This window comes from Arvicanthis niloticus, chromosome 3 (assembly GCF_011762505.2).
Source record: "Arvicanthis niloticus isolate mArvNil1 chromosome 3, mArvNil1.pat.X, whole genome shotgun sequence".
Classification (NCBI taxonomy): domain Eukaryota; kingdom Metazoa; phylum Chordata; class Mammalia; order Rodentia; family Muridae; genus Arvicanthis; species Arvicanthis niloticus.
In genome coordinates this window covers 136,685,928-136,698,832 of record NC_047660.1, presented here as the reverse complement: position 1 = coordinate 136,698,832, position 12,905 = coordinate 136,685,928, and the positions used below count along the sequence as shown (strand labels likewise).

Below are 12,905 nucleotides of genomic sequence, written 5' to 3'. Positions count from 1 at the left end.
CTCAATTTGGGGCAGCCATTGGTTAGCCATTCCCTTAAATTCTGCTGCATCTGTATCCTTATATATCTTGTAGGCAGGATAAATTTTGGGTTGAAGATTTGTAGGTAGATTGGTATCCCCTTCCTTCACTGCAAGTCTTGCCCTGGGTACAGTCTCCATGTCCCCAGCTGATAGAGCCTTAGACAGAGTTACTACCGCAATAGACTCCTGGAAGCCTCCCCATCCAGATCTCCAGCTCGTCCCAGAGATGTCCCTCACTCACTGATTTACATTCTCTTCTCCATTCCCCAAACCTCCACAATGCTCCAGACACCTGATCCCCAGCCCCACCCCCTCCTACCCAGTTTCCTTGCTGCTTCCTCCTCCATGGTCTATTTTCTTTCCTCTTGTGAGTGAGATTCCGCCATCCTTCCTGTTACTTAGTCTCTTTGGGTCTATGGATTGTAACATGGTTATCCTGTACTTTACAGCTAATGTCCACTTATAAGTAGGGACATATTCTGTTTGTCTTTCTGGGTCTGGGTCACTCAGGATGATATTTTCTAGTTCGGTCCATTTGCTTGCAGATTTAATGATGTAGTTGTTTTTCATAGGTGAGTTGTATTCTGTTGTATAAATGTACCACTTTTTTTATCCATTCTTCATTTGAGAGACATCTAAGTTGTTTCCGGTTTCTTGCTATTGCAAATCCAGCTGCTGTGAACAAAGTTGAGCAATTGTCCTTGTCATGGTGGGGAGCATCTTTGGGACATTGCTGAGGGGTAGTATAACTGGCTCTAGAGTTAGAACTATTCCCAATTTTCTGAGAAACTGCCAAATTGATTTCCAAAGCAGTTGTACAAGTTTGCACTCCCAACAGCAGTGGGGACTGTTCCCCTTGCTTCACACCCTCACCAGCATGTGCTGTCATGTCACTTGAATTTTTAATCATAGCCATTCTGACATGTGTAAAATGACTTTATAGTCATTTTGATTTCCATTCTCCTCATGATTAAGGACATTGAACATTTCTTTATGTGCTTTTCTTTGTGGAGAATTCTGTGTTTAGTTTTGCACTTTATTTTTAAATTGGGCTATTTGTATTGTTGCTGTCTAATTTCTTTGAGTTTTTTGTGTATTTTAGGATTAGTCCTCTGTCAGATCTTTTCCCATTCTGTAGGCTGCCATTTTGTCTTATTGATGGTGTCCTTTAGCCTTGCAAACCCTTTTCAGTTTCATGGGGTTAATTCAGTTAATTCAGTTAATTCAGTCTTTCTTGGAATCTGAGCCATTGGTTTAGGAAATTGTCTCCTGTGCCAATGAGTTCAAGGCAGTTCCCCACTTTCTCTTCTATTAGATTTAGTGTATGCAGTTTTGGACTTGAGTTTTGTGCAGGGAAATAAGTATGGTTCTATTTTCATTCTTCTACATGCAGACATCCAGTTATACCAGCAGCATTTGTTGAAGATGCTTTCTTTTTTTTATATTGTATGGTTTTGGCTTCTTTCTCAAATATTAAGTGTCCTTTGGTGTGTGGGTTTATGTCTGGGTCTTCAGTTCTCTTCCATTGATCAACCTGTTTGTTACTATGCCACATGGTTTTTATTACTATTGCTGTATAATACAGCTTTAAATCAGGGATGTTGATACCTCCAGAAATTCTTTAGTTGTACAGTATTGTGTTATATATCCTGCGCTTTTTGTTTTTTCTATATGAAGTTGAGATTGCTTTTTCAAGGTCTCTAAAGAATTGAATTGGAATTTTAATGGGAATTGAATCTGTAGACTGCTTTTGGTAAGGTGACCATTTTTATTCCATTAGTCCTGCAAATTCATAAGCATGAGAGATCTTTCCGTCTTCTGATATTTTCTTCAGTTTCTTTCTTCAGAGACTTGAATTCTTCTTATACAGGTCTCTCACTTGCTTGGCTGGAGTTTACATCGAGATATTTTATATTATTTTTGGCTATTGTGTAGGATGTTGTTTCCATAATTTTTCTTGGTCTGTTGATCATTTGTAGGAGGGAGGGCTACTGATATTTTGTGTGTGTGTGTGTGTGTGTGTGTGTGTGTGTGTGTGTGTGAGAGAGAGAGAGAGAGAGAGAGAGAGAGAGAGAGAGAGAGAGAGAGAGAGAATATGAATGAGAGAGAGACCCTGCGGGTCAGTCAAAAGGGTTTTCAAGAGAGAGAGTGGGAATGGAGGAGCAAGAGACGTGAAGAATGAAGCCAAGACAGTTTTCAAAGCCCGTTTATTGAAAAAAAAAATCATGGGTATATAAGCACAAGCAGGGGAATGCAGCTGAAGACACTTAACCACAAGTGCCTTCCATCTGGGGACACTAAACAACAAGTTCAAGATATGAGTTTTTACAAGATGTTTATCAGAGTGTGCTCAGCTGTTGTAGGCTGTTTGCAAAAACATCATGCTAGAAAAACAAGTCTCTTGTCAGAGTAGAAAAGTATCAACCTTCAAATATATGGCCCGAGATGGCTGCAAAGATGATAGCCGCTTTCTGCTAAGAGTTGGCTCCCAATGTGTGTGTGTTGATTTTATATCAGGCCACTTTACTGAAGGTATTTATTGGCTGGGAGTTCTCTGCTAGAATTTTTGAGGTCATATATATATATATATATATATATATATATATATATATATATATATACACACACACTATCTTATCCTATAGGAATATTGAATATTGATACTTTGACTTCCTTTCCAATTTGTATCCCCTTGATGTCTTTTAGCTGTATCATTACTCTAGCTAGAACAGCAAGTGCTATATCGAATAGATAGGGACAGAGTGGGTAACTTGTCTTGTTCCTGATTTTAGTAGAAATGATTTTAAGTTTCTCTCAAGTGAATTTGATGTTGGCTGTTGGCTTGCTGCATCTTGCCTTTATTGTGTTTAGTTGTGTATCTTGTACCCTTGATCTCTTCAAACCTTCTAACATGAAGGGGTGTTGGATTTTGTCAGAGCAGTCTGATAAGGTCATGTGGTTTTAATCTTTCAGTTTATATGGTGTATAACATAGATGGATTTTTATATATTGAACCACCCCTGAATCCCTGGGATCAAATATAATTGTGATGAGTGATATTTTAGATGTGATCTTAGATTCAGTTTGCAAGGATTCAGTTTATTATTTTTGCATTCATGTCCATAAGCAAAATTGGTCTGAATTTCTCTTTCTTTGTTGGGTCTTGTGTGGTTTAGGTATCAAGAGAAACTGTGGCCTCATAGATTGAATTTGGTAGTGTTCCTTTTGTTTTATTTTGTGCAGTAGTTTGAGGAGTATTACTGTTAGCTCTTCTTTGAAGGTCTGGTAGAATTCTGCACTAGAACCATCTGTCCCTAGCCTTTTTTTTTTTTTTTTTTTTTTTTGTTGGGAGGTTTTTAATGACTGCTTCTATTTCCTTAGGGGTTATGGGACTGTTTAGATAAGTTTCCCTGATCTTGATTTAACTTTGGTACATGATGAAAATCATCCATTTCATCCAGATTTTCCAGTTTTGTTGAGTATAGGCCTTTGTAGTAGGATCTGATAATTTTTTAAGTTTTTTTCAGTTTTTGTTGTTATATCTCTATTTTCATTTCTGATTTTGTTAATTTGGATACTGGTTTCTTTGCCCTCTGGTTAGTGTGGCTAAGGATCTATCTATCTTGTTGAATTTCTCAAGGAACCAGCTCTTGTTTTTGTTGATTCTTTATATTGTTTTCTTTGTTTCTAATTGGCTGATTTTAGCCCCGAGTTTGGCTATTTACTGCCCTCTACTCTTCTTCGGTGTGTTTGCTTCTTTTTGTTCTAGTGCTTTCAGGTTAAGTTGTTGTATGGGATCTAATTTCTTTATGAAGGCACTGAGTGGTATGATTTTTTTTTCCTCTTAAGAATGCTTTCAATGGCCGGGCAGTGGTGGTGCACACCTGTCAAATCCCAGCACTTGGGAGGCAGAGGCAGGCGGATTTCTGAGTTCGAGGCCAGCCTGGTCTACAGAGTGAGTTCCAGGACAGCCAAGGCTATACAGAGAAACCCTGTCTTAAAAAATAATTTAAAAAAAAAAAAAAAAAAAAAATGCTTTCAATGTAACCAGTAAGTTGGGTATGTTGTACCTTCATTTTCACTGAATTCTAGAAAGTCTTTTTTTTTTTTTTTTGTTTTTTTTTTTTTTTTTTGGTTTTTCGAGACAGGCTTTCTCTATGTAGTCCTGGCTGTCCTGGAACTCACTTTGTAGACCAGGCTAGCCTCGAACTCAGAAATCCGCCTGTCTCTGCCTCCCAAGTGCTAGGATTAAAGGCGTGCGCCACCACCGACCGGCGAAAGTCTTTAATTTCTTTATTTCTTCCCTGGTCAAGTTTTCATTGACTAGAGAGTTTGTGGGCTTTTTGTTGCTTTTGTTTTTATTGAAGTCCAGACTTAGTCCATGGTGATCTGATAGGATTCAAGAGATTATTTCAGTCTTCTTGTATCTGTTGAGATTTGTTTTGTCCAATTATATGGTCAGTTTTGGAGAAGGTTCAGCAAGGTGCTGAGGTATATAGTCTTTTGTTTGTGGTCAAATGTTCTGTAGATATCTGTTAAGTCCATTTGGTTCATAACATCTGTTAGTTTCATTGTGTCTCTGTTTAGTTTCTGTTTCGATGACCTGTCCATTGGTGAGAGTCAGGTGTTGAAGTCTCCCACTATTATTGTGTGGGGTTCAATGTGTGTTTTGAGCTTTAGTAAAGTTTCTTTTGTGAAAGTTGATGCCCTTACATTTGGGTTATAGATGTTCAGGATTGAGACTTGATCTTGGTGGATTTTTCCTTGAGTATGAAGTGTCCTTCCCCATCTCTTTTGATGACTTTTGGTTGAAAGTCTATCTTATTGGATATTAGAATGACTACTCCAGCTTGTTTTGGGGACTGTTTGCTTGGAAAACTTTTGTCCAACCCTTTACTCTGAGGTAGTGACTATCTTTGTTGCTGAGGTGTGTTTCTTGTAGGCTGCAGATGGATCCTGTTCACATACCTAATCTGTTAACCTGTGTCATTTTATTGGGGCATTGAGTCCATTGGTCTTGAGAGATATTAATGATCAATGATTCTTAGTTCCTATTATTTTGTTTTTGGAGGTGGTAATTTGTGTGTGTATGTATGTGTTTCTATTCTTTTGGGTTTGTGGTGAGATGATTAATTTTGTGTGTTTTCGTAGGTATAATTACTTTTCTTGTGGTGGAGTTTTTCTTCTAGTATTCTCTGTAGGGCTGGATTTATAAAAAGACATTGTTTAAATTTGGTATTGTTGTGAGATTTCTTAGTTTCGCCATCTATGGTGATTGAGAGTTTTGCTGGGCATAGTGTCCTGTGGTCTCTTAGGGTCTGCAAGACATCTGTCCAGAATTTTCTGGGTTTTAGCGTCTCTGTTGAGAAGTCATGTATAATTCTGATAGGTCTGCCTTTATATGTTACTTGGCCTTTCTCTCTTACAGCTTTTGATATTCTTTCTTTGTTCTGTACATTTAATGTTTTGATTATTATATGGTGGGAAGATTTTCTTTTCTGGTCCAATCTATTTGGTGTTCTGTTGGTTTCTTGTACAGTTTATGGCCATCTGTTTTGTTTTGTTTTTTTTTTTAGGTTAGGGAAGTTTTCTTCTATGATTTGTTGAAGATGTTTTCTGGACCTTTGAAGTAGGAATTCCTTCCCTTTTCTATTCCTGTTATTCTTAGGTTTGGTCTTTTCATAGTCCCAAATTTCCTGGATGTTTTTGCACTAGGAACTTTTTACACTTGGCTTTTTTTTTTTTTTTTTTTTTACTGCTATGTCGATATCTTCTGTGGTATCTTCTATGCCTTCGATTCTCCCTTCCATCTCTTGTATTCTGTTAGTGATGCTTTTGTCCGTAGTTCCTGTTGCCTTTCCTAGGTTTTCCAGCTCCAGGGTTGTCTCCGTTTGTGATTCCTTTGTTGTTTCTACTTCCATTTTTAGGTCTTGTACCTTTTTGTTCATTTCCTTCACTTGTTTGATTGTATTTTCCTGTTTCGTTAAGGGATTTGTTTCTCTTTAAGGACGTCTACATGTTTTCCTGTCTATCTTGTATTTCTTTAAAGAAATTATTTATATCATCTTTAAAGGCCTCTATTATCTTTATAAGTCTTGATTTAAGGTCATCTTTTGTGCTTCCACTGTGTTGGTGCCATATTACCCTGGCTCTTCTTAGTTGTGTTCTTTCTTCACTTAGCCATCTGGTTGTCCTAGTGTTGGTCGATTGTTCCTGATGCCAGCAAGACTCTTTATGGAGGTAGGGAGAGCCATGGACCTGTATTTTTCTGGGTCCGTGCAGGCCTCTTCAGGAACGTAGTCAGGGTCTTAGGCCAGACATTGGAGATCAGGTTACTGAGTGCAGCTCAAGTTTGTTGACTGTACCCCAGGTAAACCAGGCAGTCAGGGAATTGTTGGAGGGCTCTTCACTTTTTTTTTCAATGTAAAGACTTAACTGCCCTTCTTAAAATTTGTATAGCTGGTATAACAACTGGGTAATCCTTCAACTCTGTTGCTATGGCATTCTGCTTTAACCAAGTACAGTTGTCCTGACTGATGTCATCTATATATATGATGAGCCGTATGATACTTACTAATAACAATGTCTTTTGATGTGTAATACAATTTTATTATCACATTATGGATGTTAATTTTGTTATACAGTATATGGATGTACAAAATTTATGCATGGTAAGTTAGAGGAAAGAATATATATACTTCACATGAAATCATCCCTTAGAAAACATTTAACTGACATGTGAAAAAAAATATTTTTATTTGCTCTCCAGTGATATGGACAAGCAGAAGTCCACGCTGGTAGATGCTCTCTGCAGGAAAGGATGTGCTCTGGCAGACCACCTTCTTCATACACAGCCTCATGATGGGGCAGCAGCTGGAGATGCAGAAGCAAAGGAAGAGGAAGGAGAAAGTACCATGGAATCTCTATCGGAAACCTATTGGGAAACTACAAAGTGGACAGATCTTTTTGACACTAAGGTACCTTACCCTTTCACTATTGGTCTTGGTACAGAGAGAGATAGTGATCTCTCAGGCCTTCTATTCTCTGTCTGGCAAAGAGGATGAAGATGAGGCTCCTCCCTCAAGAAGATGCATTTTAACCCAAGTACCTTGCATTTGTCTGAACTGTCTTCAAGTGTTCACCAATGATTTTGAAAACAATTTTAAGGATATTCATAGTAGCCTTTTAAGACATTCATATGATCTTTCAGAAAATTGTCCTGTTTCTTCCCTGAATTTTTTTGTGTTATTTTTAGAGTGAAATATGCTCCTTAGTTTAGACATTATTATTATTATTTTCCTCAAAATTCTGTAACTTCTACACATCTCAGTTTTTAGCTACCAGTTTTAAACAAATGTTTGGAAAAGCAAAGTTGAAACTTTTTGGATTTGGATTTTTAAAAAAAAATACATTAAATCTCTTTTGTCTATTCTTACAGCAGTGATTATGTAACTATTTTTATTAATCTTCCTTGAGAAGGAAAGAAAAGTATATGAGTTCTTGTCACACAGAAAAGATCATTGTTGTTGTCAGTCACAGGTTCTCAGGATTAACTATAGTGTTGAAGTAATTATTTAAAAAGCGGCCACTGGTCAAGCGGACTATCTAAGCTCTGGCTAGTTCAGCCGCCATGTTCAGTGGTCAGATGCCACGTGGGCGCTGCAGCTAGAAATGGCCAGCCAGAGGTATCAGCCCTGCCACCCACAAGACGCCAGCGTGGGCGGTGGCTCTGCCAATCTTCCACGCTGTCTCTGCAAGGCTGGGTAGTGCCTGGACCATCCCGGCAACCACATGGGCTTAGTACAGATGAGATTCTAATGTTTAAATTATCCAAAGGCTTATATATTTAGTAATGATCAGTAACAAGATACCCTTACAATCAGAGGTGTAAACCAATACCCAACCTAGATATACCAACTACCTGTGACTGCTACCGACAAGCGAACATCAGCCTCCATGTCCCCCTCCCGCGCTCTCGCTTGTGCGCGCTCTCTCTCTCTCTCTCCTCTCTCTCCTCTCTCCTCTTAGCTCCTCCTCTTCCTCCCTTACTCATCTTCCTCTTTACTCCTCCCACCTTAGCTCCTCCTACAGTATAGTAATTTTTAATTGAAAAAAACAAAACCATTAAAACTAGTAAAAGTTATTTCTGTATGGTTCCAATTCCCCCACAGACCAGTAGTATATTTGTAGTGCTCATGAAAGTAAAACAGGCAGAATTGTGTAGGGGTTAGAGATTAGGACCCGAAATTGAGTTTGATTTCTGCCTTTGCCATTTTTGTCACAAGTTACTGAACATTGATGCCTGTTTCTTACCTGAAAGTTATGAGTAAATACTAAGTTAATGGAAAGCCCTTGGTGGTATTGCTGTTAATTGTTAAGTTATTGAAGGTCTACTGTTTGCTAAATACTACTACTTCCTGGAAGCAGAGATAGCTAGTCTGTGTCTTTGAGAACTGTAACAAGGTGGTGAGCCCTTATAATCACCACGGTGAGATTGTCACAGTGGCACTGCTGACCGTGGGCAGTACACTACAACACTGACCTGTTACTCTGCTAATTGAACATTTTTTTAATACATATCTTGGCTCTTAAAGAACAAATTGGTGTAACAGGATTTCTTTCTTTGAAAATGGTTACCAGACTCCACAGTTCAGGCAAAACATAGCATGACAGAAAGAATATGTTTATGTAAAACATGCTCTTTACAAATTTAATGATTGATGTTGGCCATTTTTATCTCTACTCTTTGTTGTTTGTAATTATGTCAACTAATGTTTATTTTTCACAAATTAATGGTTTAATGTGGATTTTAGTAGCTTATGACTTATCTTTTTTTATGTCCTATACTCTTTTATGTAATTATTTGCCCTTTTAAATTTTCCTGATACAACATACTTAACTTAAAAGCTATACTTTCAGAGGCTGGTGAGATGGCTCATTCAGTAAATTGTCTGCCACAGAAGTATGAGGACCTGAGTTCAATCCCTTGCACCAATGTAGAAAGAAGCCAAGCAGTATGACATGCACCCATAATTCCAGGGCTGAGGCAGCAGTATTGGGATAATCTCTGGGCCCACCACACTAGCTAAATCAACCTTAGTAACGTGGAAAGCAGTTAAGAAAGATACCCTATACAGATTTCTGGCCTCTACACAAACGTGTGCCTACACACAAGAAAAGCTATAGTTCTGTGAAAACCTTATTTCATTGTTAAAGCTATATGCCTTAAAATATTTGTATGCCATAAGTAATGCTTATTTTATTCTATAGGTTTTGACATTTGCATACAAGCATGCACTAGTAAATAAGATGTATGGGAGAGGCCTTAAGTTTGCAACCAAACTTGTAGAAGAAAAACCAACAAAAGAAAACTGGAAAAATTGTATTCAGGTAAGTAATTATACTCTATGTTACTTCTATACTGTGTAGTGACAAGATCACTGGGGAAAAAAATCTGTGTTCATTATAAAACATTACATATTCTATTGTGGCCAGTTGTTACCATTACTAAAGCAGTATGAACTACATAATAAATGCATTATTTATTTGTTGCCATTCAACTTTCTAAAACATTTTCACTGTTATCCAGAGACCCCTATTAGCCTTGAATGTTTTCAGCCAGGGCAAAATGAATTAATTTCTTTCTGTAGTTAGAAGACAATGTTTCCTTTTTTGAAGAAAGAAGCATTCCTTATTAATGTGTATTACATTGGTTTTAAAATGGTTGAATTTGTAGAGTTTATATTTTTCTTTTTTGTCTGAGATGGTTTTTACCTTTAATTTACCATATATTGCATATACAAAGGAAAACTAGTTGGATCTTTCTCCATGAGTTAGCTTGAGATATGAAGGAAATTATTTTAATGCCATCTTGTTTTCTGTCTATGTTCATCACTCCATACAAACTGTAAGACAGTTTAAGTCCTTTGGGCCTTGATTAGGTTAAAAGAACTCTTTCTGTCATTGTTTATTGTTTCTATATACATGTGCTCCTGTGAAAAAGATGGTGTTTAGTTAGGAAGGGTCTTGGTGGCCTTAATGGGTGGATGGATTAATGAATGATAGACTGATAGAAGGAAGGTTTTGTGTATTTGTGACTATTATTATTAAACTGTTCTGAATTTTGGGCTTGGGACCTGTCACTTCCTTTACTAATGCTTTCTTTTATTACAGCTGATGAAATTACTTGGATGGACCCATTGTGCATCTTTTACTGAAAACTGGCTCCCCATCATGTATCCTCCTGATTATTGTGTATTCTAAAATAAGAACCAAAACTTTAAATTTCAAAACAGAAAATTTTATAGTGAACGGATATATGAACAAATGTGTGGCATTTTTAGTCTAATGCATGTTTTCATCCACTATCCAATACTGATCATTAAAACTATATGTATTTATCAGAGAACTCAATGGCGTGTGGCTTAATACATGTAATATAGACCTCTGACATCATGCTGCTTTCCTACTGCCTCCCACACTTGGAAAGGGGAGGGCATATGCTGCCTGCCAACCCCAGCACTGAGTTGGATGCAGCTGCTTACTGCATGAGAGGTTTTCATCTTTTAATTTTAACTGTAAAATGTCATCCTATTTTTTATTTTATAAATCAATCAAAAAGGTTAAAATATGCTAAATTTTTTTCAATTATATAGAGGCCTTAAAATGCTACATTAGGTGTAGCTAAATTATTTATCTGACTAAAAATTACGAGAACATAATTTCCAGACTTTTTTCTAAAAATAAATTCAGTTAATGGAAATTATGGGGGGCATAAACACATGGCAACTGGGGAAAGAAACATGTTAAATCTTCACTAAGGAGTCATAACAAACAAGTTGTTTTTACAGCATCCTCAAGTGCACAGCATCAGAATGAGTTACAATTTCATGTGTTGGTGCCAGACAACTGAATCTATCTGGTTTTGTAAAGATATACACAGTATGTTTATAACATTGAAATCATGTAAAATACATGAATAAATGTGCAAAACCACAGGCACAGTACACCATATGCACTCTGATACCTTACTTTTTTTTTTTTATAAATAAAAGAAAATATTGAAGCTATTCAAGATTGGTCTTAATTTTTCATAAAGTTTGGGGTTAGAACACAGACTAGTTTATTAAATTTATAGGCCAAAAAGTGAGGTGACTTATTTTATAATGTTTCCTATGAGTTTGCAGTTGTTTGAATATATTTCTAGTGCTTATCATGTGTTTAAGTCTTATATATGTTTTTTAACTTTTTTATTGGATATTTTATTTACATTTCAGATGTTATCCCCTTATCCCATTCCCCCCACACACACCCAGGAATCCCCTATCCCCCTCCTCCTGCTTCCATGAGGATGTGCCCTCACCTACCCCCCACTTCCACCTACCCACCCTCAAATTATCTCACACTGGGTGTCCAGCCTTCATGGGACCAAGGATCTCCTCTCCCACCTGTGCCTGACAAGGCCATCCTCCCCTACATATACAGCTGGAACCATGGGTCCCTCTCTATGTGCTCCCAGACTGGTGGTTTAGACCCTGGGAGCTCTGGTTGGTTGGTATTGTTGCTCTCCTCATGGGACTGCAAACCCTTTCAGCTCCTTCAGTCTTCTCTCTAGCATCCACCTCTGAATGTGTCAGACTGGCAGACCTCTTAGGAGACGGCTAGATCAGGCTCCTGTCAGCATGCACTTTCTGACACCCACATCAATGTCTACCTTTGGTGGCTGAACATGGGATGGATACCCAGGTGGGATGGTCTCCAGAATTTTCTTCAAATTTGTAACAATGATAAAGTAACTAGAAGTTTAGGAGGGGAAAAAAGACTTTTAGTGAGTTGAAATCCTGTGAGGATGGAGGCCAGGAGGCCGGTGAATGTCTAGTGTTTTGGTGAGCTGTGGTGTCTCTGTGAAGAACTGTGTGCGAGAGACCAGGCAGTAGCTTTTCAACATACTCTTAACTATAGTCAGTCCAGCCTTTCTAAAAATATTCTGTCCATTTACAGAATAGCATGGAATTTGAGTCCTTCCCTGGAAATACAAATAAAAGACACATCTGTAAGTCCAAGGTGTTTAGAAGACAGGATCCATTTGCTGTGATTTTATTTCTCTACATTATATGCTCCAAAGGTAGTGCATCTAAACAGAAATTGGGCTCTATTTGAGAGACTTTTTGTTTTCTTTTTTAACATTTTTTAATGTTTGTTTTTTTGTTTCATTACATTTGTTTGTGTGGCATGCGTACCCATACACGGTGGTCAAAGAACAAGTATTGGGAGTTGATGTTTACCCCACCTAAGGATTCTGAAGATTGACCTGATGTCGTCAGGCTTGTTTACCCCCTGAACCATGTCACAGGCCACTAGCACAACCTGTTTTTGTTGTTTTAAACAAGTCCTTTGTTCATTTGTAGTCCGTTTCCATTCCTACCCTGTCCCTAAAGAAGCCATGGCCTGCTTCTGATCACTACAGTTTTGAGTTTTCTTCCAGTTTTGGACTGACAAAATGCAAAATCTCTTCAGTCTTCCTTAATGCAGTATTCTTGAGTTTACTGCACACTGTAGGCTGGCCTGTGGTGAGTGATACACTGTTAACACTAATACATAATTAATGACATAATACATATGTACTCATTCTATCTGCTTACCCGTTGATGAGTCTTTATATTTGTGGTAAATATTTTGGAACAAAATTGCTGTTTATTGAGGGTTTTTTTTTTTTGTTTTTTTTTGTTTTGTTTTGTTTTGTTTTGTTTTGTTTTTTATTGTAAGAAACTTTCAAATTGTCTTCCAACATGGCTATGCTGATTTAAATGTCCTACTGGCCAGGTGAGAGTCATGGGTTTCTGAGGGTTTTTTGTTGTGGCGGTGCTTCTGGTTTTCATCCTTCT

The 12,905-nt window shown here is 37.6% G+C and overlaps 1 protein-coding gene across 3 annotated transcripts in view; it reads left to right on the top strand.

Annotated features, from left to right (window-relative positions):
• Tpp2 (tripeptidyl peptidase 2) overlaps nucleotides 1-11,090 on the top strand; it is a 70,059-nt gene extending 58,969 nt beyond the window's left edge. For 2 of the 3 annotated variants that reach the window (XM_034497908.2, XM_034497907.2), the window contains 3 exons: nucleotides 6,791-6,998; nucleotides 9,292-9,411; nucleotides 10,195-11,090. In XM_034497908.2, coding sequence (XP_034353799.1) covers nucleotides 6,791-6,998; nucleotides 9,292-9,411; nucleotides 10,195-10,284 — 418 coding nt within the window. In that variant the 3' untranslated portion in view covers nucleotides 10,285-11,090. Of the gene's footprint in view, nucleotides 1-6,790; nucleotides 6,999-9,291; nucleotides 9,412-10,194 lie in introns of those variants that run through there. The other variant, XM_034497909.2, reaches the window with a different exon arrangement.
• Nucleotides 11,091-12,905: the final 1,815 nt, after the last annotated feature.